The sequence below is a fragment of the Zasmidium cellare genome, assembly GCF_010093935.1.
Source record: "Zasmidium cellare ATCC 36951 unplaced genomic scaffold M409scaffold_42, whole genome shotgun sequence".
Lineage (NCBI taxonomy): Eukaryota > Fungi > Ascomycota > Dothideomycetes > Mycosphaerellales > Mycosphaerellaceae > Zasmidium > Zasmidium cellare.
In genome coordinates, this window is record NW_022986986.1 from 43,465 (window position 1) to 68,874 (window position 25,410).

The following is a 25,410-nucleotide window of genomic DNA, read 5'->3' on the forward strand; positions in this document are numbered from 1 at the left end:
TTCACTTCGTGCACGTGCACTGCACGGATCACCTATCATCGAACGGAAGCAAGCTCGGCCTCAGCCGAAAGTGAGTTTCTACGCGTGCGCGTGCGAGGGTCGATCAAGCAGTAGTCGCAGTCGACGAAGCTTTGTAGGAAGTCGCGGAGTCGAGGCCAATGTATAGCAGCCTCCACAGCACTCGCACATACCCACATCACTGTTCTTCGGGTGTTTTCGCGCTCCCCGAATCACACTGAGGAGATCCCGCGGCAGGGCCTGGAGTGGGAGCCGCCAACCGCCAACAGCCAGGGGCCGAGAAAACGTCAGTCGGAGGCCCGTGCAACGCCGTGCCCTCAGCGAGCTCCAGTCTCAACTTTTTTATCGTACTGTCCGTCCGCTGCGATCCACACCCACGACGAAGCCTTCGGCTGTCCTCAAACCCCGTTCCATTGTCCGGTCTGGTTCTTCTTACCACTCTCTAGTTAGCCTTTCTCTTCGACTTCGTCCTTCGAAATGGCTCTCAACACCTTTTCCCGCGTTGCGCTCCGCCGCACTATGGCTACCCAGCCCGCCGTCTCCTCCTGGACCCAGCGCTCTGCTTTCAATGCTGCCAGGACCTACGCTACCCCAAGCAAGAGCAGCGTAAGCCTCACCTCCCTCCCATCCCCATCCGCGATCCCATCAAGCGTTCCTTCAATGGCATCGAGAGCTCAAGCTAACAGCTCTCTTATCTAGTCGCTCAAGGAGACCTTCGCCGCCAGCCTGCCCGAGAAGATTGAGCAGATCAAGAAGCTGCGGAAAGAGCATGGCAACACGGTCGTCGGCGAGGTGACCCTTGACCAAGTCTACGGCGGTGCCCGTGGCATCAAGTCGCTCGTCTGGGAGGGCTCAGTCCTTGACTCTGAGGAGGGTATCCGCTTCCGGGGCAAGACCATCCCCGAATGCCAGGAGCTTCTCCCAAAGGCCCCAGGTGGCCAAGAGCCATTGCCAGAGGGTCTCTTCTGGCTCCTCCTCACCGGCGAGGTCCCATCTGAGCAGCAGGTTCGCGACCTCTCTGCCGAGTGGGCCGCCCGCTCTGATGTCCCATCGTTCGTCACCGAGCTGATCGACCGCTGCCCATCCGACCTCCACCCAATGGCTCAGTTCTCTCTTGCTGTCACCGCGCTCGAGCACGAGTCTGCCTTTGCCAAGGCCTATGCTAAGGGAATGAAGAAGACCGAGTACTGGGAGCACACCTTCGAGGACAGCATGGACCTCATCGCCAAGCTGCCCACGATTGCTGCCCGCATTTACCGCAACGTCTACAAGGACGGCAAGGTCGCTGCCATCCAGAACAACAAGGACTACGGTTACAACTTGGCCAACCAGCTTGGCTTTGCCGACAATACCGATTTTGTCGAGCTTATGCGTCTTTACCTGACCATCCACTCTGACCACGAGGGTGGCAATGTCTCTGCCCACACCACTCACCTGGTCGGCTCTGCTCTGTCATCGCCTTTCCTGTCCCTCTCCGCTGGTCTCAACGGTCTTGCTGGCCCACTCCACGGTCTCGCCAACCAGGAGGTGCTCAACTGGCTCCAGGAGATGAAGAAGGTTGTCGGCAGCGATCTTTCGGATGCGAACATCACCAAGTATCTCTGGGACACCCTCAAGGGCGGCCGTGTCGTTCCCGGCTACGGCCACGCTGTGCTCCGCAAGACTGACCCACGTTACGTGTCGCAGCGCGAGTTCGCTCTCAAGCACCTTCCAGACGACCCAATGTTCAAGCTCGTCTCCCAGGTCTACAAGATCGCCCCCGGCGTCCTTACCGAGCACGGCAAGACCAAGAACCCATACCCAAACGTTGATGCTCACTCCGGTGTGCTCCTCCAATACTACGGCCTCACCGAGCAGAACTTCTACACGGTCCTCTTCGGTGTCAGCCGAGCCATTGGTGTACTCCCACAGCTGATCATCGACCGTGCTGTCGGTGCACCAATCGAGAGGCCAAAGTCCTTCAGCACGGAGGCCTATGCCAAGCTCGTTGGTGCTAAGCTCTGAACAGCTTACACCTTCGCTCACATGCCTGCGAGCGCGCGGATTCGACGTGCGCTGCACATACTCGGCGGTGACGGGGGCGGCAAGGAAGAGAAGAGACGCGGAGGATGCTGAGATGACATGAGATACCTACTGTAAAAGCGCTTCGAACCTGCATTACAAGCTTCTCATTGTGCTACTAGGGAGCGTTGGACCTGGGTACTAGAGGTGTTTTTGATTGATCGAGCGACTGTCATCAACTAGAAGTTCTCATATGTACTAGCATTGAATGTCAACAACGACAGCAACACCAGTTCGATGAGCTGCAGCTTCGGAGGAAATTGACTAGCTCTCCACTTTTCACAGGGTTCCGTCGTTATCGCATGACTTCTCTCCACGCTACAGGGGTCGAAAGCCGCCGACAATAAATGCGGCGTGTTTACATGGCATGTCGGGTGAGGTCACGGCGAATTGCTGCTGCTGCTGTTGAGCGAGGCGAGGCGCCAGAGAACGAACGGGTTTATTAAAACGAATGCCGGTGTTGTAGGGGCCGCAAATAGCCTTCCGCTGACTTGTCCGGTCACGGCATCCGTCTCGGTGAGAGGCCAAAGCTATGGCCAGCGATGAGAGGTGACCTGAGATTCAACGCCAACGCCGGAACTCAAAAAAGTCCCAAGCAATTCGTGCCCGTAGGATCACCATTGTTCGCCTTGTACAGAGTACTCCCCTCCTCCTCACATCTCACATCGAGTCGTCACGTTCACACTCGCAGCAGAAACCCGCACCTTCGTCCCCCCAGGCCCGCCGCGAGGATTGTCGCACTCCGACAAAGCCAACCGCAGCAGCCAGCCAGCTCACCTCACTCGTCCCCTATCTCTCAACAACCGTTCGACGACCCTCTCCCGCCGTCTCCTGTAGATTGCGCTCCGCCGTCCTCTCTCTCTCTCTCTCCCCCCGACACCCATCCCATAACACCAGCGACAGGCGAAGAAGCCGCAGTACTGCCTTGGTCCGGCCCCCTCTACCTCACCACTCCGCATCAGCATGTCCGCCGCCGCACCTGCCCAGAAGCTTGAGAAGAAGCCCGTCAAGTTCAGCAATTTGCTGCTTGGCGCTGGCATGAACATGTTCGAGGTCACAACCCTCGGCCAGCCGCTGGAGGTCATGAAGACCACCATGGCTGCCAATCGTCAGGACGGCATGGCAGGCGCGATTGCTCGCATCTGGAGCCGTGGTGGCTTCTTTGGCTGTACGTAGAATCTCATACGTTCGTTACGTCTCGACTAACGCAGCATACACAGTCTACCAGGGTCTCATCCCATGGGCCTGGATCGAAGCCTCCACCAAGGGCGCTGTGCTCCTGTTCGTTGCCTCCGAAGGTGAATACTACGCCAAGACCTTTGGCGCGGGCAACTTCTCCGCTGGTCTCATCGGTGGTATGACCGGTGGTCTCGCGCAGGCATACGCTACGATGGGTTTCTGCACGTGCATGAAGACCGTCGAGATGACCAAGCACAAGGCTGCCGAGGCAGGCAAGAAGCCCCCGGGCACGATTGAGAGCTTCATGGCCATCTACCGCGCTGAGGGTATCCGTGGTATCAACAAGGGTGTCAACGCTGTGGCTGTGAGACAGGTCACCAACTGGGGCTCTCGTTTCGGTCTCAGCAGAATCGCGTACGTTCGATAAACATAACAGAGAAAGGCATGCGCTGACTATGAACAGTGAGAACGGAATCCGCAGCGTCACGGGCAAGACCGACCCCAAGGAGAAGCTGACTGCTCCAGAGCGCATCCTCGCCTCTGCCCTTGGTGGTGGTCTCAGCGCGTGGAACCAGCCCATCGAGGTCGTACGTGTAGAGATGCAGTCGAAGAAGGACGACCCCAACCGACCCAAGAAGATGACTGTCGGCAACACCTTCGGCTACATTTACAAGAACGGCGGTATCCGTGCCCTCTACCGTGGTGTGGCTCCCCGTATCGGTCTGAGTGTCTGGCAGACCGTGTGCATGGTGGCTCTGGCAGATATCGCCAAGGAAGCCGTCGAGAAGGTCACCGGCGAGACCGTGACGGCAAAGCACTAGAGCAATAGCGAGGGAGTTTTGTGGACAAAGAGCAGGGCAACCCTCCAGAACAACAGTCGAGGAGACGATACCCGATGTGCGTTACAAAGGCGAAAAAGCCAGTACAGTTTGGCTTTTTCCTTGGGCTGTGTGGTTTTACTTTTGATTGTAATCGTTGTTTTTTCCTTGGGGCATTCATGCATAGCTGTGGAACGAAAAGAGAAATCTGATCGGGATAGAGATGAGGTCGGGCGTAGATCTGGGACAGGACAGGATCAAATAGAAATGAGATGCGCATGCACTTTTGGCAGTCCAGGCCTGGCGATCAACCCTTCTCGTCATCATGTCCTCTCTGGCGAAGCACGCAAGACGGAACAAGACGTCGAATATCATCGAGTTGAGAATGTTACTGACGCGTGTGCAGACTACATGTACATTAAACGCGGACACCTATGTAAGGCCACGCACACCAGTCCCTTCACAGCAATACAGCCGAAACTTTCTCACTCAGCGTAGAAATCATAGCGAGCGAGTTTCGGAGCCAGGGTCCAGAGAGAAGATTGTTCAAGTAACAATTCGACCTCATCATAGCAGGAATCCTCCTCCCCAAAAGAACACACATACCTCCCAAGGACAAACGCCGCTATCTCCGCCCACAACCACAACCCCCAGCTAAAGACCGAAACCATGGAGACGTATAAAGGAAAGGGAAGCCAAGCCAGAGACAAGACCTGATATGTAAACCCCCCAAAAAGAGCATCGACGACGAAGAAGCACCGAATCATTCACCATGGCAGACTGGAAGCAGCCCTACCCGTCCTTCACCAAAACCTACCATCACGACCAATACCCCGCCATCGACCCCAAGCAGCCCGCGCTGAACTGCTCCCAGAAAATCATCCTCATCACAGGCGCCGGCGCCGGAATCGGGCAGGCCATCGCCATCGCCTTCGCGCAGGCCTCGGCGAAGGGGATCGCGCTGCTGGGACGGACGAAGGCGACGCTCGACGAGACGGCCGCGAAGGTCAGGGAGGCGAGTGACAGGACGGATGTCTTCATCGCGACGGCGGATATCACCTCGCAGAAAGATGTCCAAGCGGCGATGGACGGCGTGCTGGGACATTTCGACGCCGTGCCGGACGTCCTCGTGAATAACGCGGGAGGCTCCGTGGGTCGCGGCCTGCTCATCGACGTGGACCTTGCCGAGTTCACCAAGTGTCACCGGCTGAACGCCATAGGACCCCTAATCGTCTCGCAGGCCTTCCTGCGCGCCAACAGAGCACGCACGCCAGAGACGCCGCGGACGATCATAAACCTGCCCAGCGGCGCCGCGCACCTGCCGTACGCGCCCGGCGGAGCGGCGTACATGACGTCGAAACTGGCATCCACCAAGATCACGGAGATTCTGCACTATGAGCATCCGGAGTGGAATATCTTCAACATGCAGCCGGGCGTCGTGGCGACGGAGCTCGCGCGGCAGGCGGGGCGGAGGGCGCCTGATGATCCGCGGCTGCCGGCGGGCATGGCGGTGTGGTTGAGTGCGAGTCCGGAGGCGAGGGAGTTGAATGGACGGTTTGTGTGGGCGAATTGGGATGTGGGGGAACTGTTGGAGAGGAAGGAGGAGATTCAGAGGGGGAGTCTTTTGAATGTTTGGTTGAGGGGGTGGGCGGAGGGGGTTAGTGCTGAGGAGTTGATGGAGACGGCGAGGTGAGTTTTGGATGTTCTTTTTCTTTCTTTCTTATTGAGGATGTTGTGGTGATGGTGGCTGACTTGTTCTTGGAGGAGTTTGACTGGGAATGCGGCGAAGAAGGAGTAGGACGCGGGAGATGTTGAGCATGAATGATCCGAGGCTTCAGCTCTTATTGCTCATATCAACTTTCAAGTCTCGACAGCCGAGAGGAGACGACTCAATCATCGCCTATCATTGTCATCATACTTGTGGTTCCAGAAACCACGCAGATGCTTCTTAGCACCCTCCTCGTTGATCTGCCCAGCGTCAGTAAAGTCCAACAATATACCGTTTCAAACATACCATCTGAATCTCCTTCGGGGTCAACTTGAACGTCATAGCCCTCAGATAATCACTCAATCGCTGCTCCTTGCTACTCGTCGTAATCGCCACGATATCCTGATCAATCGCCCACCTCAAACAAATCTCTCCGGGGTTGACCGCATACTTCTTCGCCAGACTCGCCAAAACCCCATCCACCGGTCCACCCGCACCCTTCGTAACAGCCGTCAGAGGACCATACGCCGACGTGGCGATGCCCTTCTCCTTGTGGTACTTGACCAAGTTGGGGTGCTGCAGATATGGGTGGAATTCAATCTGATTGATAGCCGGCGGGTACTTGCAGTTCTCCAGAATGACATCGAGGTGTTCGGGGAGGTAGTTGCTCACGCCGATGGATTTGGCGAGGCCCTCGTCTTTGAGCTGTTCCATCTGCTTCCATTTGGCCTGGTGGTCTTCCTTGCTTTCCGTGAAGAAAGGGGCGTGGATCAAATATCTACAATCCCAACAATCAGCTTCGCCACATACACAATAAGATCGTCTCACAGATCCACATAATCCGTCTGCAACTTCTTCAAACTCGTCCGCAGCGCGTTGGGGATATCCGCGATGTTGGTGATGACTTTGGTGACGAGGTACAGCTTGTCTCTGGCGACGCCGGATTCCTTGATGGCGGTGCCCAGCTCCGTCTCGGTTTTGTAGACTTCGGCGCCGTCCAGGTGGTAGTAGCCGAGTTTGATGGCCGTCTTGGTCGAGTCGATGCATTGCTGGTCGAGCTTGGATTCGTCGCCGCTCTTGTACCATGCGGTGCCGGTGCCGTAGGCAAGCTGTTCGTATGACGGTCAGCTTGGTCGTGGGGTCGGTTTAGAGAGGATATTGTACCATCGGGATGCTATTGCCATCATTGAGCTTCAAGTTCGGGATCGGGGTGTGGATGTTCGCCATGGCTACAAGGTATCGTCGCTGACAGGTGAAGGAAGAAGTGCGGGATAGCTTTGTGTGAGTATTCAAGCAGGTGGACAGTTGTGAGCGCAGTGGTCTGGCAAACATGGATCGGGTGAGGTGTGTCAGAGCCGCCGACTTTATTTAGGTGCCCTCTGCTGCCCTGCTTATTGCAAGCGGCGGCCAGGGTCGACTTGTCGATAGGCTCGTAGGGCAAGTGTTGTCCACTTGGTGCTGGAGCTGGGCTGAGGCCGACCCCGCTACCTAACATTCGAGGGGCCACGAAGGGCTTTCGTCGCCAAATGTGCAGGATTGGGTATACTTTAGGTGAAGGAATGCGGTTGTTTGGAGGGCATTGCAATGGACGTATAGGATTGTATTATTTTGGGATGCACATAGACGCATAGGAGGGTAAGGTCCTATACCCACACTACCAAGTATGACATGCTTACGGCTCGGCCTACATGTATGCCTCAAGTCTTCGACAGCAGAATCGTTGTCAAACACTGATCACAGCCTCTTCTGAGTCGACTGGAGATATACAGATGCGCGCCTCGGTAGCATGTCTTCTTCGTCGCCATGCCAGAGCCTTTGTAAGGCAATGCGGTCATGCTGGACGTTGAGAATGGCACATTGCGAGAGCTGCGTCCACCAGCACATATACAGGAACGCAGGATATCCAGTATGCTAATACTGACTGACATCCGCATCAGCCGATCGCGAGGAGTTTTTGCGAGGTTTTGCTGGAACGGGACTTGCTGGTTGAAGGGTGTGCAGTGCTTGGCAGCCCAGCTCTTGTATTATTATATCCTTTGCTCATCTTCCAAATTCTTCTTTCAAAGCGTCTTGGAGAACTCGTCATGGCCTCGCATGGAAGTGCATACCCACCAAATCCCGATGTCTTCTTGCCTAGCCAAGTTGTCCACCGATGGAGCTCCACTCGACCAGGTCTTCAGCGAAGGTCTACTCTTCCGCGAATCTTTAAATCATCCTCCAGCAAATTTTCCTGAGGCGGTCGAAGAGATCGGTCTCCGTGGATGTTGACATTCTAATCCGGCGATTCTGGACCGTAACCTGAACAGGCCAGAACGGCGAGGTGCAGCAGCAGGTTTAAATGGTGACAGATGACGTCCGTGACGGACAACGGTCGCCCGGGCACGCGAAATTGGACGACGGGAGAGGGCAGGCGGGCGAAGATGGGGTGATGATGATCCCAGAAGAGACGCGCCTCGTTTAGGAGCGACGGTCCAGGTTGGCAAGGCCTTCACCTCTCAAAGCCTGCGCGCCCGACAAATCCGACCAAGTGTGCAGCACACAAAGCAATCGGAAGCTTGGTGCTGCTTCTTCTCAGCATCTGTCAGCGCCTGATGCAGGCCGCGGCGGACAGTCGACGCTTGTGATTGGCGTCGAATAGCTCAGGGAAGCTTGGACGCCGCCCACGATCTGGCACCTCTCAGCTCTGGGGCCCAACTTTTGGTATTTCCTCTGCTCGACTCCTCCAGGACCATCCACGAACGACTGCATCTTTACAGTGCGTGTTGGGGCGCGAGCACGACTTGCTGGACCGAGCGAAACACTTTGCAGACGCCTTGTCGCGCCATCTCGGCCCCAGGACGACTCTCAGAAAACCCCCCATCCTCACCACACCCGCAGGCCGCCTCGGATCTGCCGGCTCTGACTGCTCTGGACACTGCAATTGGATCTCCATCTCTACTACGTTTGACTAGCATAGGAGAGCTTCGGCCGACGGCATGCCTGTCTTATAGTTGACCCTCCGCCCAGAGCTCGTCAACGCGTGCGGTGAAAGTCGCGCTCGAATCACCTGCCGAGGATTCCCTCGCTAATTCCAAACTTCTACCACTTCACCTCTGCGACGCCAGCAGGTTTCTGGCCGCACACCCATCATAATGGACTACTTCAACTATGGCTCCGGGCGTCCAGGCGGTAATAATGCAGGGAACCAGCCGCAGGATCAGTCGAATCGTCCCCGTGGAGCCCGCTACATCGCAGGCGCGCCTTCGTTCGAGAGCTTGAGAGCCCCTTCCAACATACGAATACGAAGATTGCCTTCCAGCAATGCTGTTCCAGGTCAACAGCGGACAGGGAACTTGCAGCGTCCAGCAACCCAGGAAGCGGCCACCACTCCGCGTCCCGACGATGAAGAAGACGAGCTTCCGGGAAGACGGCGAAGCTCTTCAGCACCACAGCGCCCCAACTACGACATGCTGATGAGAAACGATCTCGCCAGACAGAGGACCACCGATGCTGCTGCTCCGTCTCACATGCCTGCTATCCGAGAAGGAGAGTCGGTGACACCTCACGGTGCAGCGATGCATCCTGGATTTCCGGGTGCCAATGCCGGCTCACGGCCTGTGACGCCTGCTGGCATCAATGCACAGGACATGGCTGCAGCAACCCCTCCACCTGAGAGGCTAGGGCCTGGAGGTACAGCGATGCATAGTGCAGGTAATGCCGCGCAACGCAATCGAGGATTCTCGCTCAGTCGCTTCAGAAGCAACACTTCGTCTACTGCGCCTAGGATCATAGAGCGACCCGGATCCCAGCAAGACGAGTACGAGTCTGATGTTATTGACCTGCTCGATCTCGTCGATCCAGAAGTCCGCACTCTTGGAACTTTGACGAATCTGCAGAACTCACTCTTCGTTCCTGATCTTGGTGGTCTCGTCAATCGCCGCCCTACTTACGATCTATCTCGCCGATCAACTGGTGGCTTTGATGAAGGCGAAGTCCAACGTATCGCTCGATCCCGAGCGGGCACTCGAGCCTCACGGATGGGCCAGCCTCCTGTACAGAAGCCAATTCCTGAGGAAGAAGGTGGTGAACAAGACGGCATCGAGCTGGAAGAGTCACGTATCAGAAGGACGATATCCATCTCATCCCAGTTGAGCGATTCGCACTACGCGGTGCTTCCTCACGGTGTCAGCTTGGAAGGCTGGACGGACGAAGACGTCGCAGAGCTCAATGACCATGTGCGACACCTTCTTCACTCCAAGCGCGAGGGTTTCAAACGATCGATGAGGGGGTTCAAGCAATATATCAGCAAACCTCTGGGCCTGTTCGTCTTTGTGTACGCAACTTGCGTGACACTTTTTGGTGCTGCTTGGGTCTTTGCGTTGATCGGTTGGATCTACGCCGGAAACCGCCAGGACTACATCATCAACGTCATTGACTTAGTCCTGGTCGCCCTTTTCGCGCTCATTGGAGATGGACTGGCGCCCTTTCGAGCAGTCGATACCTATCACATGTGCTTCATCGCGCATTACCATCATACAACATGGCGACTGCGGCGTGAAAAGCAATTGCCCGAGTTGGTGGACCAGAACGATCTTCCAGACAGACGCAGAAGTGCGACTGAAGCCGAAATCGAAGACGCGATTGACAAGGAAGAAATGGCCGAGTTCTCGGTCCTGTCGCCCAAACAGCAGAAGCGACTGCAATACCACCAAGCCAAGTTCAACAAAAGCCACACATTCTACAAGCCGCACGAGACTGCAACACACCACGCGTTTCCCCTTCGACACATGGTGGCAGCGGTCGTGCTACTCGACTGCCATTCTCTTCTTCAAGTTGCGCTCGGAACGTGCACTTGGTCGATCAACTACCACACCCGACCTGAAGCGCTTACTGCAACCATTCTTTCGTGCTCCATTGCCTGCAACATTGCAGCGGGCGTGGTGATCAGCATTGGCGACCACAAGACGCGGAAGAAGGACGTCCTCGAGCGGATCTTCAGACAGGGTCTCACCGAGCAAGCCCTGAGGCGAATGGCGAAGAAGCATGGCAGAGGTGAAATGGCAATCGCTGTTGACCCGCAAAAGGTCGAAAGCGAGGATATTAAGGATGCTCACAAAGCTGTCACGCAGCCTCCTGAGCCGAGCGCGGCGGAGAGGGCGAAGTCGAATGGAGACGTCGTGCCCGAGGAGTTTTACACGCCGTCAGAGCGATGATGAATGTTCCTGTACAGAAGAGTTGTTTCTTTAGATACTGTTGTAATTGACGACGCTCTGGACTTGATGTGGACACTTCTCAACACGAACACTGACTCAACGGCCAGCCCCTGATCCTGGTCAATGTTCAAGGGGCAAGCGCCGTAGACGCGCCAAGCCGTGCAACCTCACCTCACCCGTGCTGCAACACGGACACGCGACTGCGCGACTTCACCTTGTGGAAATTCAACTTCGCATGATGTGCTCGCCATCCTATTCATCAGCTGTTCAAACGGACGGACAAGATCATGTCGACCGGTGAGAAGAAGAAGCACCCGTGCGCCGAATTCTGGCAATTGCCGGAGCTTCTGGGTCTCGTGGAATCCAAGTTGTCCCATCCTGGCGACCTGAAAAATCTATGTCTGGCGTCAAGGTCACTGCATGCGGCAGCGATCCCAGTCCTATACCGGCGATTGGAGATCGACCTTGACGATTGCCGCGAAGATGACGGCATCTTACGACGAGGCCATGGCGGCCACAAGTACATTCGACACCTCGTTATCAAACGCCCAACGCAAAGTTTTCTTGTCCACGACAAGGCCGCTTGGCGATACAAGCTGCGACACTTGGTCAGTATACTGCCGCAAGACAAGCTGATGTCGTTTTGCACGCCAGATGACACTCCGCTCAAGCCTGATGATGTGAATATCATCCTCACCCAGCTAGGGGCATTGAGATATATGCAGCTGGGACCAACTGATTTTTTCGACCGCGCTTCAGTCATGGAGCCTATATTAGATCGGTTGATGGGTCTTGAGATTCCGAACAAGATTGGCTGTCTGGCTGAATTGGAGTTTTACGGTGACATTCTTCAAAGACGCCCGAACATCCAGGACCTCTCAATCCGCGCAGAGCAGATCACAAGAAGGATCATGGCAGCACGGATTAGCGTGCCCACGTCCTACCTATATCAATCAATACACAAGGATCAGCCCCTCGACTCCAGCATAGTCTTCGCTCATATCTTCGGACGCCTAAAGCGAGACACTATTCCTTTACGGCTCGAAAAGCTGCTTCTCCATAGTCAAAGAATGCTTGGAGCTGAGCAGGCTTTAATACCGTATATCGCATTCGAGAACCTTCGCGAGCTACAAATCCACGACTGCTCGGGGGTAGATGATCTTTTGGCGGGCCTCACTAGACGGTTTCTAACCACGGGTTCGATGCTCCGTGTCTTCTCCCTGTACGAGGATTATCGTTTCGATTCCGACGCCGACGGAAGGGTCGAACTTTTGGAATCTTTCCTTCGTAGTTTCGAAGGTTTGCAATTTCTTGAAATCCGATGGGACGATTCTGGAGCGGATGGTTTCGATCTAGCTTGCCTTGAAACACACATGCCAACCCTCACAGACCTCTGTCTTAGTTTTCTCGACAACTCAAAGATGGACGATGACGGAGAGATGGACGATGACGGAGAGATGGGCATCATGGACTACAACTGGTTTCCAGAGGATTCCGAACTTGCCAACTTGTTGGAGCGCAGTCCGAACTTGAGGCAACTCGCATTGCCTCTAGCCAATAAGCATAACGTCGACACCAGACAAAGTGCGATTCGGTCGGAGACCGTGAGTATGGCTGTGCCCTGAGCATGCGTCCGCTGACTGTAAGTAGGATCTCATACTGAAGTCGAGCCAAATTAAGGTGCTTCGTATCCTCAATCGGCCAAACCCTGCATCAGACCGTTACGATGCATCCATCACCATGCACGACATGCACGACTTTGCAAACAACATCATGCAAAGGGTCGCTCAATACGAGACCGCTTCTGCATTGCAACTCCTTTGCATTGGCGACTGCCGTCCAATGGAGAAGTTTGGAACGTACTCGGACGATGAGTTAAGCAAACTCGCAAGCGGCTGCTACATTCGCGGCGTACAGACCGACTGCTTTGGACTGACCGTAAGTGATTTGAAAAGTCTCTTGTCTCAATCATGGCGCCGATGAGAGTGATTTGCGAGAGTCGGATTGAGCACCTTCCCTTCAGAAAAGCTGACGATTCTTGCAGCGTGCGGCGGCTATCCCTGTCCCGGTGAATCGAGTGCAGCTCGAGTTCCCTTTCTGGGACGCACATGTCTCGGAAAATGACCATTACTGCCTCGGGGCTGCTGACTACCAACTGCTGGGAAGAAGAGCGTAATCTACATGACTTGAATGATCTACATCCTCAAGTACGGCAAGGCTGGCCCGAACCTCTCAACCGCCCGACAGAACTGCACCACATCCCGTGGGAGAAGACATCCGCTCCCTTGATTCCGTGCGACAACCTCTCTGACAACTCTCACCAACTCCTCGGGAGCCGGCTTCGCCTCATACTTTGGCCCTCCACCACCCTCCCCCTGCCATAAACATTTCGCCTCGACATCCACCTTCCCGAACCGCCCCACCGTCACCACAACATTCGGCACATACATCCCTCCCCCAACGCCTCCACCTCTCAGATTCAAAGCGAAACTCCTGATCCTCGCGAACCTCTCCGACCCCACCGCCTCGCACCACGCCCCGAACGTCAATAGTTTCTTTTCAAAACGGAGATCCTGCTCGAGGGGCGTTTCGAGGACGTCCTTGAGGTTGAAGTGGAAGGTGTTGCATTCGAAATATAATGGGAGGGATTCCTTGCGGAGGAGATGGCAGGTTCTTGTCAGCGGAGGGAGGCGCAGGACGAAGGCGTCTCGGGGGATGGATACGCGGGGGGAGATGTAGTAGGGGACTTGGAGGGCGTAGCGGAGGATATGTTCTCTAACTTCGACGGGGAGGTCCAGGAGGCGAAAGTGTGTTGATGGGGATGAGTGTGACATTGTGAGGGCCTTTGTCGATGGTTGGGTTGCGGTGTCCGGCACTGGAGAGACGTAGGTTCTGCCGGATGATATGAATCACTATGACTCTCCTGACGCTTGGTGTGCTGGGCGGATTTATGCACTCGGATGTCGGACCTGGAGGCCCTGTCGCGGAGGCTGACTGGTGCGATGCATGAGGTGAAGTCAGTCTCCCGAGCTCTCATCACAAGGATTCAGCTCCTTCATCCCCGGACCCCACTGCATTACAGTATCAAACGCTTCTGAAGGACGTCTGGCCGTCTACGGCAATTACCATTCGTTGTCGAGTGCACGATTGCCGCCTTTGTCTTTGGTCGATATTCCATCTCTTGGGCAAGCATTCGCTACGACTGTTCTCTGGGGCTACATGCAGTAATAACACGTTTCTTTCTAGCCGTTGCAACGAGGATCACCGTGTGTTTCGATACAGATTGGAGCATCTACATCCAACACTCGATGATGTGAAAGCTAACGTACGTTTGGACTAGCTGTACCCTGGTTTGCACGAGTACTGTATACGCAACTTGATACCAAAGTCAAGCTCGAGACGTATCCAACGTCATGCTCAGCACCACCACCACGATGTCTCGCTTGGCTTGAGCTGGACCTTCGATACAAGAACCTCAAATCATGATGTGCCCTGAAAAGCCCTCGAGTCCAACTCATGCGTCGTTGGCGCAGCATTCAGTTCGTACGGACGGGCCGCATACCCCTGGTCGGTAGGCGGAGAGTTCATTTCGTGCGGATGGGATGCAGAACGCGGATCGTAAGGGGGTAGCATGGGCTTGGAGTCGTGCATGTATCCTCCTTGAGGGCTTTGCGATGTCTCTGTCACGGGGCCGGACCTGCTGCTCTTGTCTTGCTTGGTCTTTCTCTTCCGCCAGAAAACGATGGCCGCGATCAGTCCGATTAGAGCCAGAGCACCCAATGCGACTCCGACCCCTATACCAGCTTTCGCTCCGGTCGAAAGTCAGCTGCTGTTGTGGTCTACCGCCGCAGCAGAAGTCGGACTACTCTGCACTGTCCCACCGGTCGCCGTGCTCGACGCCGCACTCGTGGCACTTCCTACCGTCGTCGTGACGCCCGGAGTCAGCGCTTTCCCCACCGGCCCCGGGAACTGATCTGGTGTCCATCCAATCTCAAACGACAAGCGATCGACCGGCATGTCACAATCCACCTGGGCCGTCCCATCGCTCGTCCGTCCACAGCAACTCCAGACCCCGGTCGCTTGCTCGTAAACCACATCCGCGCCGAGCAATTCCGTGCCGCGATCATTGCAATCCCGCCGACAGAGGGGGTCGTCGAAACTCGCATCGGTGCAGCCGCCGAGGTAGAAGCCGGAGTAGAGCGATGATTGTGCAGACGAGGCGCGGCAGATGGAGTTCGCGCCGCAGGTATCGCCTGCTACGCAGCAGAGTTGCGTGCCGGAGGTGGAGTTGTGGTATCCTGGCTCGCCCGTTCCGCAGGGGGTGACGTTGCCGCATTGCGTCGTGATTTGTCCGTTCCAGAAGCAGTGGCAGGTCGGTGCTGCCATTGTGAACGGTGGGAGAGAGAGACGGTATAGAGGGAGGCGGCGGGAGGGACGAAGGTGGCCGACTAGTTTTAAGCGCCCGATATGCAGCGCTGTCCCTTCTCAACCAACAAGCTTTGATCATCAGGCTGCGGCGCAGCGAATCCATCAGGGGCAGAATCCAGATGAGGATAACGCTCGTGGATAGAAGCCAGATGAAGGGAACGCTCGTGGCCTTATTTTGCAATGTTGGTGCCAGGTGGGCAGCGTCGTGTTTAATCAAGGGTTTGATGCCTCATGGGGCCGGGAAGAGCGTTGCCTCGATGTGGGAAGCGTGTTCCTTGCGCAGTATGGGAAACGAGCGTTGGCACAGGCTGCGTAAGGAGGATGAGTAGAATAGTTGGACACGTGAAAGTAGTCCTAGTACACCATCGGGATGATTAGAGGAAGGTCTAGTGAGGGTCTGCTAGTTGACTTGCCTTCGACTCCATCCTTTTTCTTGCCCTTCAAGACACCACATGCATCCCACGGAAAATCTTACAAAAACTCCCTCCCAAACACCCCCTCCCCATCCCACACTCTCTTCAACTCCCTCAACTTCCCCACCCTCTCCTCCCCCCGATGTCTCCTCCCCACCGGCCCCGTCCTCAGACTATTCGCAAAATCCACAAACTCCTCCTCCCTCTGCCCCGTCCTCAGTGTCCCAATAACCTTCTCCAACGCCTTTTCAACAGCCTCCACACTTCCAGGATCTGTACACCACGTCATATTATTCGCCCAAAACCTCACGTCGTGCATACTATTCGCGCTCTCGAAAGGTGCGTGTTTCGGAGGCCGGGAATCCCATTGGAAGGAAAAGGTCGTCGAGAGGGCGTCGGGGTGGGAGGTTGTGAGGTCCTGCCAGATTTTCGTGACGTCTGTGAAAAGGGAGGATTCGAGACTGTACAGGCCTGTGAGGACGAGTTTCTTGTAGCCTCCCCCGCAGGCGCCCAAGGGGTCGAGGGCGTCGGCGGCGTTTTGGATAGGGATCTCGCTGCCTCCTGTGACAAGAGGGTTGAGGTCGTAGAGGGGCTTGAAGGCTTCTTGTTGGAGGGTGCTCGGGTCTTTGGAGATTAGTCTTGGGAGGACGGCGATGCAGGGCTTTCGTGCTGGGGGAGGGGCGCCGACCATTATGAGGCCGTTCATCGCGTACGCGTCGTTTGAGACGATGTCTTTCATTACCTCGCAGATTTCTTGCGCGCGGTCGATGGGGAAGATGAAGCGGCCGTCCCAGACTACGCCTTGGGTGTTGTCGAGGGCTTCTTCGAAGGTGAATGTGCGGATGGTGAGTTGCGTAACGAGGCCGAAGTATTGTCCGGCGCCTCTAATTGCGTAGAGTAGGTCTGCGTGGTGGTCCTCGTCGACGTCGATGAGCTTGCCGTCTGCTGTGATGACGCGAGCGGAAACGATCAGGTCGGAACCGTAGCCCAGCTGCGCGACGTTTTTCGAAAGGCCGCCGTTGAGGAAGAAGGGGATTGCGCCGACTGCGTTGACTGCTGGGAGGGCTAGGATATATTATCAGTCTGGAAGATTTTCTTATGGAGAAGCGGCAGTGCCACTCACTCGTGCAACATCCATCCTTCGCCAACTGTACGGCTACTGTCTTCGTGTTTACTCCACCCCATAACACAGCCGTCTTGCTCTCGTTGTCATGCTTAATCCCAGCATAATCAGAAAGATCTATCACAACGCCCTTCTCGCCGATCGTAGAATACAGACTATGACCTCCGGATTTGGCTGTAAAGGGAATATTGTTGGACACAGCCCAACGAACCTAGCAGCAACGTCAGAATAGGCTCTCGAGTTTTGACACTACATTGTTGGACTCACAGCTTTCTGGCACTCGTCTTCTGTTCGAGGCAGTAAGATGGCTGCAGGTTGCTTCAGGTCGAGATCACTCCATCGTTGCAGGTACTTCTCGAATTCTGTTTTTTCAGCAGTCGTGAGCAGACGCAGCTCCTGAGCTATCGTCTTGATCGAAGAGGCCGCCATTGTTACACGAGATAAGTCCACCACAAGAGAATATATATAAGATAACCATCGAATTATGTGAGGCTGAAAGCATTCTGTCCTTCGTAAGCAGTTGCGACAGTCGCTTATGGCATGCCCTGCGCGCGGAATTAGTGTGAGCTGAAAGAACGAACACCCGACAGAGAAAGCTGAACTGGTTGACATGTTTAGACCGCTCGATGGCTGGCCTTCGTTACTCGTCTTTGCATTTCCTGTCCTGTTGTAGGATCCGTCGCTATAGTACAGGTCATCGCACGCAGCTGGCGTACGTCGTCGAAGTCGTCCAAATGACTACGCAGTATACTACACTGGCGCAGCTTCAACGCCCCCTCGTCCACGACCGCGACTATTATCATATCCACCGCGGCCTCCGTAATAACCGCGTCCTCGCCCACCAAAGCCACGACCGCGGCCGCGACCCCTGCCGCGGTAGCCTCCTCCATCAACGCTGCCTTGGCCAAAAGTCTCCATATTCCTCGTGCGCTCTTCACGACGCATTGCACGCCCGTCAACCATTGTATGGGCCTGCTGTTGCTCGGTGCGATCTTTGAGATCACTGCTGATGTTGTCGAAGAATGAGGACTTCTTATCATAGCCCTTATCCGCGGGTTTTGGTGGAATAACAACGTCCTCGACATCTGCGGCATGTCCGTTTGTAGCAGAGAGAGGATCTGGGATATCACCGTTGGCTGGACTGGTGATCGGGCTTCCAGATGCGATTGCCTCCTTGACAAGTTCCTGCTTGTTGAACTTGGCGTTCGAAGTCTCAAAGTCGAAATCCTCCTTAGGAACTTCAATACCCTTCTGTGCGCTTTCCCGTCTTCCACCGCGGGGTGCTCCTCCACGACCGCGCCCTCGTCCTCGGGTCTGATGATCTTGAACCCTCATCTGATTGACTTTCTGCGTGAGATTGTCCACGCCGGCTGCTTGCTGGTTCTGCACACCCAAGGAGGCCATAGCGGCGGCAACCGCGGCAGTGGCAGCATCTGGATTGACCGAAGGGAGGGGAGCTTGAGTGCTCGATGCTGCAGCTGCAGCTGCAGGAGCCTGTGGTGCAGGTTTTGGTTGTTGCTTGACCGCAGCTGGGCTCGCCAACGGTACAGCCACTCTTGGGTTAGCTTTCTGAACAGGCTTAGGAGCAGGTTGTTGCTGCGCCTGTGGTGCGGCTGCTGGCGCGGTTGCAGCAGAAGGAGGAGGCTTTGATTCGACTGGTGGTGGAGGGCCAGCTGTGGAAGTCGATGGTGGAATGGGAGTGCCTGACATTTCGGCAGGGTTCGTTGGGGGAGGAGCTTGATTTGATTCGGGTTGTGGAGTGTTCTGCTTGCTGCCAATAGGCGCCTGCTGTTGAGGAGGCATCTGCTGCGGTGGTCGCTGGTGGTTCATCTGACCGGGTGGACCAATTGGTTGCTGATTTGGGGGGAAATGGCCAGGCGGCGGACCCTGAAATCCTGGTGCACCTGGCGGTGGTGGACCATATCCCATACCCATTGGGCCATATCCTGGCGGTGGCGGGCCAAAGCCCATGCCGTAGCCGGGAACTGCGCCGGGCTGGCCGGGAAATCCATGAGCACCGCCAGGACCCTGGAATCGCGGCGGTTGTTGGAATTGATTGGGTGGCTGACCAGGGTATCCGAACTGTTGCTGCGGTGGGTATGGGGGCGGAGGACCGCGGAACTGGTTTTGCTGTTGCGGAGGTTGTTGCTGTTGCGCGGGAGAGGAGGAAGACTGCAAGACTCTGGTCAGCGCATCGGTCGCGACAATAGCTCGAGTGTGATATAGCAGAGGGGTGTGTCAAAGATCAGAAGGAAGGCAACATGGAGATTTCCACACGGTTTTTGCGCCATCGGTAGAAAATGTGTTTTAACATCCAAAAATATTTCATCATGTGAACATGGGACAAGAAGCGACAGGCTCTTACATACCCCTAATATGGCCGGGTCGTTGGGTATTTGCTGAGGTGGGCGGTTCTCTTTGGGAGGAGCGATAATGGTCAGGTCTTTGACATCGCTGCCGCGGAAGACTATGCCGTCGTAGAGGGTGTCAGAGCCGGCCATCTCTTCGGCGGGGTTGCCCTTGCGGCCTTCGGTGCCATGGCATTGAACATCTTGGAGGGAGACGGTGGCGGTGTCGCTGTCGATGGCTTTGAGAGTGCCGACGTATCTGCGCAGTGGTTAGCTCAGGCCGGATGGTACGAGCATGTGCGCGCACTTGATGTCGGATTTGGAGATGAGCGAGATGCGAGCGCCGATGTACTCTGCCATCTTGGCTCGCGCGTCGGGGGTGGAGGAAGAAAGGAGGGAGGAGAAGGGGAGGAGGGCGGTGGTGGTGATGAGGTGGTCGAGGTGTTGCAGCAGTTTTCAAGCTCCTCCGTCTGGCGCGTCTCAAGACTGTGGGGGGCTTGGCGTGCGGCCCCTCAGCCACCTTGCCGCTCCAGCCACCACTCAACCTTACGTTCCCTTCACCTCACTTCAAGATCTAGACTCGTCTTCATGTGAAAGCACAGACAGTCCGACGACATCTGAACGAGCCAAGTTGGCAGAAGCCAGGACTCCAAAGCAGTTCCATCGGCACTCGGAGCTGAACGGCATTGTTGAAGAACAGACTTGACCTTAGCAAGCCCTCATTGCCATTGACATTGTAGCTCCAAATCCCATATCCCGCTCCCAACCAGAGACAATGACTTCCGAGGTCCCAGCTGCCCCCGAACTGGACAACACAATCCTCTTCCATCAACTCGATAGCTACCCCTGGGACGAAGACCAAGAATTCCAAGGCGGTTTGCGCGCGATTCTAGGCTCCGTCTCAGACCCCGAACAAGTCTCGCACTTGACTTTGCGCGCCAAGTGCTACTACTACGCACGCAAAGCCGGGACGACTGTGGACTTCGACGGATATAAACAGTGGGTGGAACAACAGCGCGGCAATGGGCAGGCGAACGAGACGAGCAACGAAGCGAACGATACGAACAACGACGTTCCAGCGCAAACGAATGCGACATCATCAGGAGCCATGGGAGGAGACGCACCCAAGCCTGCAAGCTTCGCTGAGATTGTGGAGTTGATCGCGGAGGGGAAACCGATACCGGGCATCAAGGACATTCCTGATACGATACTCGAAGGGCAGGCTTCGGAGAATCAGGCGGAGAAGAGGAAGAAGCCGTGGGAGAAGGAGAGTGGTGCTGTAGAGAGTCCGAGTTGGATGACTTGACATCATTATACGGCGAGAGATCATCTTTGGCTGTGCCGACATCCCGGCCAGCGCCACGAGCAGTGTGCTAAGGGAGGAGTCCGGCACATAGGTCACCACCAATGTGGTGTGGGGAGGTCAAGCTCCAACCAGGGGCACCCATTCCGTCCGTCAAGGCAAGCTGCACGCCGGCAGTCACGAGCACCATCTCTAAGCCTCACCCCGGCCGAGCGAACGAATTTGGCACGGTTCTGGCAATTGAAGTCTCGCGAAATGACTTCATTTCGCTTCTACACAGCTTCAGTCAAGGCCCTGTGCCTAGATTCATGCTCTGGAAGTATGAGAGGATATGGGAGAATCCACGCAACCACTCCTCGCGACACTGGATGCAAATCTGGTCAACGCCGCGCCAAGAATCACGTGTCATGCTGCTGGAGGACAATCATGCAGGTTGAATTCGATATTCTACTTCCTGGAACAATGGCAGGAGAAGAAGTAGTAGAGCATAAAGTGATCGATTCTACAAGCAACCAGTCCTGTCTACCAAGTCGCAGAATCTCTACATCTCCGCACAACTATACACAAAATCCCACGAACCAACCCCTCCCCTCCCCATCCTCACCCCTCCCTCCTCCCCCTCCACTCCCTCAACGCCCTCAAAATCTTCCTCCCTTCCCTCCCCCCCCCCACAACCCCCTCCAACGCCCTCAATTGCCCCGCCTCCACCCCGCACCACTCCACCAAATACCCCACCTCCAACCCAATCTTCTCCGCACACCTCACCCACTCGCCCAACAACCTCACGCCCTCCCCCCCAAAAACACCCCCATCAAAAACAAAAACCTTACAGACAAGATTTCGATTCCGGTTCGCCGCCGCGACCTCGTGGCTCTTGAGCGTCTGCGCGAAGGATATCATTTCGCGGAAGTCGAAGTCGTAGACGGGGGCGATGGTTTTGGTGCCGGGGTTGAAGGCCGCTTTGCGGAGGAGGGAGGCGTATTCGGCGCGGATTTGGTGGGAGGTTTGGGGGAGGGCGGTGGGGGTGCAGGTCGTGAGGGGCGTGGTGGTTGTGGTTGTTGTGCAGCGGGGTTTGATTTTGAAGGGTTGGTTGTTTACTATTACGATGCCGGTGATCATTTGGCGGACTTCGAGGGGGTGGGATAGCAGGGGGGAGTCCATTTTTGGGGTTTGGTTGTTCGTTTGATGGTTTGGTGAGGTGTGGTGGTTGATGTGGTATGTCGGAGATGGTTGTGTTGCGTTTGGAGTGTATGCGAGTTGTGCTTTGATGTTGCTTGTTGTAGCTGTCTGTTCTCCTGTTGTGATCGGGTCCTGTCAACGTCTTTATATCGTCTCCCTTCACATCTCCCATCCTCGCTCAATCCGGTGGCTAGACCATTAATCTCTCATCGCTCTTCTCGCCGACCTCACCGCCGCAAAAACCCTAAGACTCAGCTGCTCAAAAGAAACTGGAACTCACATTCTAGGAAAGTCGCACGACGAGGCTTCCGCGCGAACTGCACGCAGATCTGTCGATCAGACGCATTCCGACGGATCCTCGACGCGCTCGTAGCACAAACACTCGCCTAGTCGACTTCTGTGGTTCTTCTAGAAGGAGACCACGACTGCCCGTTCGGGAAACGTACAGCGATCCGACGGGTCACGAAGGCGTCTTCGTTCAATATATGATAGCGATTGGACCAGGCGGCATGCCACAGTCGGCGAAGTTGTGTCGTGTCGCCGATGTTGACATCAATCGGGCTTAAAGAGGTCTTCCACCACGAGGGCCGCCCGCGTGAGTCTCGCGTGGCAGCCACTCTCGTCGGCATGGGCACACGTGGGAAGGAGGATACCGTAGAAGGCTTAAACAGGCCAGGCTGGATGTCGGAAGAAGGCTTACTCGGACGGTATCGAGGGCGATTGGCACTCGCTATTCGTCTCATGCGTTGATGATGCATCTCCCACGTGGTGGCGGCTGCCTTCGATTTCGCGAGACATGTTTGGAGGCTTGAAGACTCGTCGATACCACGTGGTCCTTCATCTTCAGCGTCGAACAAAGGCGTTCATCTGTCCCCAAAGTGGCGTCTTCATTTTGCTTCTCACTGGCAGAGAATCAAGGTCTGAAGTATGACTGGCGATTTGAAGTTCGTAGACTCCGGCAAGGAGTCTAACTCTCGTCAGTCCTTCTCGGAAGCTCGAGACGTCTCTTCGTGGCATTGTGGGAAAGAGATCTTGGAGAAACAATGACAAATGCATGGGCTGCCGAGTAAGTGCAAGCGTTCCCAGCATTGCCATACCTAGTGTCACCATTCGCTTCGAAGCATGTGTGTGGAGACAAGTCACCTCGCCTAGACGGTGCTGTAAGTGCGGCGTGCATTTGGCCGCAAGTGCATATGTGGCCTATATGTGCCTTCTACCGGCATAGCGCTCGGTGACTCGCATACTCTCGTTTGCCGTGCTTTTGTGTGCAAAACATACACCCGGTGTTCTTCTCTAGTTGATGTCCAAAATAGCCTCCCGTTCTCCATGTCCTCCCGATTCATTCCGGGAATTCATGCACTTCGCCCACAACGCCATGCAAGTAATCGAAGCAAATCATAAATTTCATAGGCTCATTTGATCCGTGGATATTCGATCCGAGCTCTTGTCTCTCTTGACCATGCTCAGCTTGTAGTACCTCTCTTCTCCGCCCGCGGTCAGGCCACCGATGAACCATTTCTCGCCGCCCGTTCGCACATCGCGGAAGCCTTCTGAGCTGCTGTCACTGCCTCTTCGAGACCGCCGTACATCCTGTGGGGTGGGGTAGATTGGCTGGTTCTTGTTCGGTGGCCCATATACTGGAATCCCAGGTGACGGCGGTGACCGAGGTAGATGCGTCTGTGGGCTGACGTTGTGCTGAAGTGGTGATAGGGGTGTTACGAGCTGTCGCTCTTGCGAAGCTGTATTACTTTGCGCGTATGGGTTGTTCTTGGGGTTTATGGGCTTCGGACTTGTGACGCTCGTTTCAGATCCGGCTGAAGATGGTTTCGAGGGCTGTTGCGAGGCCGATGTCCATAGCGATGCATTTCCCGCACCCGCTGCTGAGGAGGATATCGACGGGGAGGATTTGGGCAGCGGTTGTGAGTGTGCTCTGAACGCCGCGAGGAAGTTGCCCAGGAATGGTCGCTGTGTCGTCGGCATGGTGAATGTGTTCGACTGCGTACAGTCTTATGTGGTCCGGCCAATCGTCCACGCGAGCAGAAGAGACCTGCTGCCGCGTGAATCAATGTGAAGAATCGACACCTGAGCCCGTCAGGTGAGTCGCCAGCCTCCGCCGGGCAGTTTCGCGGTCGCCGGGAGGTTTCGTCGAGTGGTGGGGAAGTTGGCTGAGGTGATGACGGTCGTTGTTTGTTCGAGGTCGCGGAATGGGTGCGGTACGGTTGGAGTGTTTAGCTCGGCCCAAGGGCGTGTATCGTGCAGCAAAAAGAGGCAGTTCGCGGCATGCGGCCAATGAAGACGGGAGCGATGTCATTCGTATCTCATGGCCATGCACCTCCGGTTCTTCTTCGTTGGACGTACCTCCTGGTCGCTTCGGCTTCCCCTTTCCGATAGCCCTGCTTTCTTCACGGAAGAGGCACTTCACTTCTCCGTCACGAGGCCACGAACAACGACAACTCCGCCTTCTCATATACTCAGGTCCCGGGACGTTCGGAAATGCAAAGTCTTATCAAATACGCTCGCATAGAATTACGGCACAGTTGTGCACAGCCTTTCCCCAGCCGCGACATGCAAGATGCAAAGACAGCCACTGAAACGACCCCGCCACCCCCCTCCATCGACGAAGAAGAGCTCGACTCTGCACCTCTCATGTCTACGTACCCATGTGAAGACGGCGGCATTGCGGCTATACAAGTTACCAAACACATCAGATGTCGGCCGACAGGATGCACGCTTATGCCCGGCTCCTTCAAATTACTACACATATGCATTGTGCGAGGGCTCCGAGCGTACCGGCAGCGAGTACTTGAACGTCGCGACACCTGTTTTGAGATTAATCACACTACGAGACTTGGAAATAAAGGTAGGGAATTCGATGATTCACTGACCAATAGTCACTTCCTTTCGCTACAGCTTCGTTGTTGGTACAATTGATCCTTTCGCGTCCATTGCTAGATCCAGCTGCATCGGGGATGGCGCCTGGCTGCTGGAAGGTCCTCGATCACGAATGGCGATGGAGTTCTTGAACCCCATGCAGTTGGCTCAAAGCCATCATTGCTGTACGTCGGGTAGGGTGGCATGCAAGGATGACCAGACTGGGAGAAGGCCATGGAGGCAGCGTGTGCTGATTGAGGTGGTGTCAAGTTCGACGTATCCCTCCAGTCGGAATGGATACTCGAATGGTCCATCTTGCTGCGCTTGTTGAACGCGGACGTGCTTGTTCGACGATGTCGCCGCAGTGATCCGCTCTGAAGATGATTGCCTTGGCCTTGTGCCCTGTGCTTCTTGTTCTTCACTTTGCCCACGATATGCCTGATCAAAATGATGCCGCAGGCAATGCCGAAGATGACGGCCAAGAAGATACCTATACCAGCGACCGCATCGCCCAGATTCTTACTACCATCTCGGCGGACCAGCGTCGGGGATGGCTTGGCTGCGTAGTGCGAGCTGCGGTAGACACTTCTGAGATGCATCTTTGATGTCTTCTTGTGAGAGTTGTTCTGCTTCCTGGAGGCTTGAATAGCTGTCGTATACGCCCTGCGTTCGAGAGCACTTCAAGCGTGGGAAAAGGTGAGTCTGGTGCCAGACAGAATACGTCGAGGATGGCGGCATGTTTAATGCTACAAGACCATTGTCTTCCACA

The 25,410-nt window shown here is 55.6% G+C and overlaps 13 protein-coding genes across 13 annotated transcripts; 6 read left to right on the forward strand and 7 right to left on the reverse strand.

Annotated features, from left to right (window-relative positions):
* Positions 1 to 495: 495 nt before the first annotated feature.
* M409DRAFT_28254 (uncharacterized protein) lies at positions 496 to 2,022 on the forward strand (the record flags this gene model as incomplete). Its single annotated transcript, XM_033808948.1, has 2 exons — positions 496 to 624; positions 718 to 2,022. 2 exons carry the CDS (start codon positions 496 to 498, stop codon positions 2,020 to 2,022), a joined length of 1,434 nt encoding a protein of 477 aa, XP_033662103.1.
* A 1,020-nt stretch (positions 2,023 to 3,042) lies between these two features.
* Positions 3,043 to 4,079, forward strand: M409DRAFT_59220 (uncharacterized protein; the record flags this gene model as incomplete). The annotated part of the gene is made up of 3 exons (XM_033814126.1): positions 3,043 to 3,247; positions 3,291 to 3,672; positions 3,722 to 4,079. 3 exons carry the CDS (start codon positions 3,043 to 3,045, stop codon positions 4,077 to 4,079), a joined length of 945 nt encoding a protein of 314 aa, XP_033662104.1.
* Positions 4,080 to 4,848: 769 nt separating this feature from the next.
* M409DRAFT_69847 (uncharacterized protein) lies at positions 4,849 to 5,769 on the forward strand (the record flags this gene model as incomplete). The annotated part of the gene is made up of 1 exon (XM_033818468.1): positions 4,849 to 5,769. The coding sequence occupies one exon, from the start codon at positions 4,849 to 4,851 to the stop codon at positions 5,767 to 5,769; it is 921 nt and encodes a 306-aa protein (XP_033662105.1).
* Positions 5,770 to 5,969: 200 nt separating this feature from the next.
* M409DRAFT_59222 (uncharacterized protein) lies at positions 5,970 to 7,011 on the reverse strand (the record flags this gene model as incomplete). The annotated part of the gene is made up of 4 exons (XM_033814127.1): positions 5,970 to 6,044; positions 6,091 to 6,562; positions 6,613 to 6,893; positions 6,949 to 7,011. 4 exons carry the CDS (start codon positions 7,009 to 7,011, stop codon positions 5,970 to 5,972), a joined length of 891 nt encoding a protein of 296 aa, XP_033662106.1.
* A 1,904-nt stretch (positions 7,012 to 8,915) lies between these two features.
* Positions 8,916 to 10,976, forward strand: M409DRAFT_59223 (uncharacterized protein; the record flags this gene model as incomplete). Its single annotated transcript, XM_033814128.1, has 1 exon — positions 8,916 to 10,976. The coding sequence occupies one exon, from the start codon at positions 8,916 to 8,918 to the stop codon at positions 10,974 to 10,976; it is 2,061 nt and encodes a 686-aa protein (XP_033662107.1).
* Positions 10,977 to 11,263: 287 nt separating this feature from the next.
* Positions 11,264 to 13,152, forward strand: M409DRAFT_28259 (uncharacterized protein; the record flags this gene model as incomplete). Its single annotated transcript, XM_033808949.1, has 3 exons — positions 11,264 to 12,580; positions 12,627 to 12,914; positions 13,021 to 13,152. 3 exons carry the CDS (start codon positions 11,264 to 11,266, stop codon positions 13,150 to 13,152), a joined length of 1,737 nt encoding a protein of 578 aa, XP_033662108.1.
* Positions 13,153 to 13,171: 19 nt separating this feature from the next.
* On the reverse strand, positions 13,172 to 13,810 carry M409DRAFT_59225 (uncharacterized protein; the record flags this gene model as incomplete). The annotated part of the gene is made up of 1 exon (XM_033814129.1): positions 13,172 to 13,810. The coding sequence occupies one exon, from the start codon at positions 13,808 to 13,810 to the stop codon at positions 13,172 to 13,174; it is 639 nt and encodes a 212-aa protein (XP_033662109.1).
* A 646-nt stretch (positions 13,811 to 14,456) lies between these two features.
* On the reverse strand, positions 14,457 to 15,362 carry M409DRAFT_59226 (uncharacterized protein; the record flags this gene model as incomplete). The annotated part of the gene is made up of 2 exons (XM_033814130.1): positions 14,457 to 14,770; positions 14,858 to 15,362. The coding sequence occupies 2 exons, from the start codon at positions 15,360 to 15,362 to the stop codon at positions 14,457 to 14,459; spliced, it is 819 nt and encodes a 272-aa protein (XP_033662110.1).
* Positions 15,363 to 15,875: 513 nt separating this feature from the next.
* On the reverse strand, positions 15,876 to 19,975 carry M409DRAFT_28261 (uncharacterized protein; the record flags this gene model as incomplete). The annotated part of the gene is made up of 6 exons (XM_033808950.1): positions 15,876 to 16,882; positions 16,941 to 17,151; positions 17,208 to 17,302; positions 17,783 to 19,112; positions 19,310 to 19,547; positions 19,893 to 19,975. 6 exons carry the CDS (start codon positions 19,973 to 19,975, stop codon positions 15,876 to 15,878), a joined length of 2,964 nt encoding a protein of 987 aa, XP_033662111.1.
* An 88-nt stretch (positions 19,976 to 20,063) lies between these two features.
* On the forward strand, positions 20,064 to 20,594 carry M409DRAFT_59228 (uncharacterized protein; the record flags this gene model as incomplete). The annotated part of the gene is made up of 1 exon (XM_033814131.1): positions 20,064 to 20,594. The coding sequence occupies one exon, from the start codon at positions 20,064 to 20,066 to the stop codon at positions 20,592 to 20,594; it is 531 nt and encodes a 176-aa protein (XP_033662112.1).
* Positions 20,595 to 21,191: 597 nt separating this feature from the next.
* Positions 21,192 to 21,752, reverse strand: M409DRAFT_28263 (uncharacterized protein; the record flags this gene model as incomplete). The annotated part of the gene is made up of 1 exon (XM_033808951.1): positions 21,192 to 21,752. One exon carries the CDS (start codon positions 21,750 to 21,752, stop codon positions 21,192 to 21,194), a length of 561 nt encoding a protein of 186 aa, XP_033662113.1.
* Positions 21,753 to 23,174: 1,422 nt separating this feature from the next.
* M409DRAFT_28264 (uncharacterized protein) lies at positions 23,175 to 23,750 on the reverse strand (the record flags this gene model as incomplete). The annotated part of the gene is made up of 1 exon (XM_033808952.1): positions 23,175 to 23,750. One exon carries the CDS (start codon positions 23,748 to 23,750, stop codon positions 23,175 to 23,177), a length of 576 nt encoding a protein of 191 aa, XP_033662114.1.
* Positions 23,751 to 24,718: 968 nt separating this feature from the next.
* On the reverse strand, positions 24,719 to 25,240 carry M409DRAFT_28265 (uncharacterized protein; the record flags this gene model as incomplete). Its single annotated transcript, XM_033808953.1, has 1 exon — positions 24,719 to 25,240. The coding sequence occupies one exon, from the start codon at positions 25,238 to 25,240 to the stop codon at positions 24,719 to 24,721; it is 522 nt and encodes a 173-aa protein (XP_033662115.1).
* Between the last annotated feature and the right edge of the window lie 170 nt (positions 25,241 to 25,410).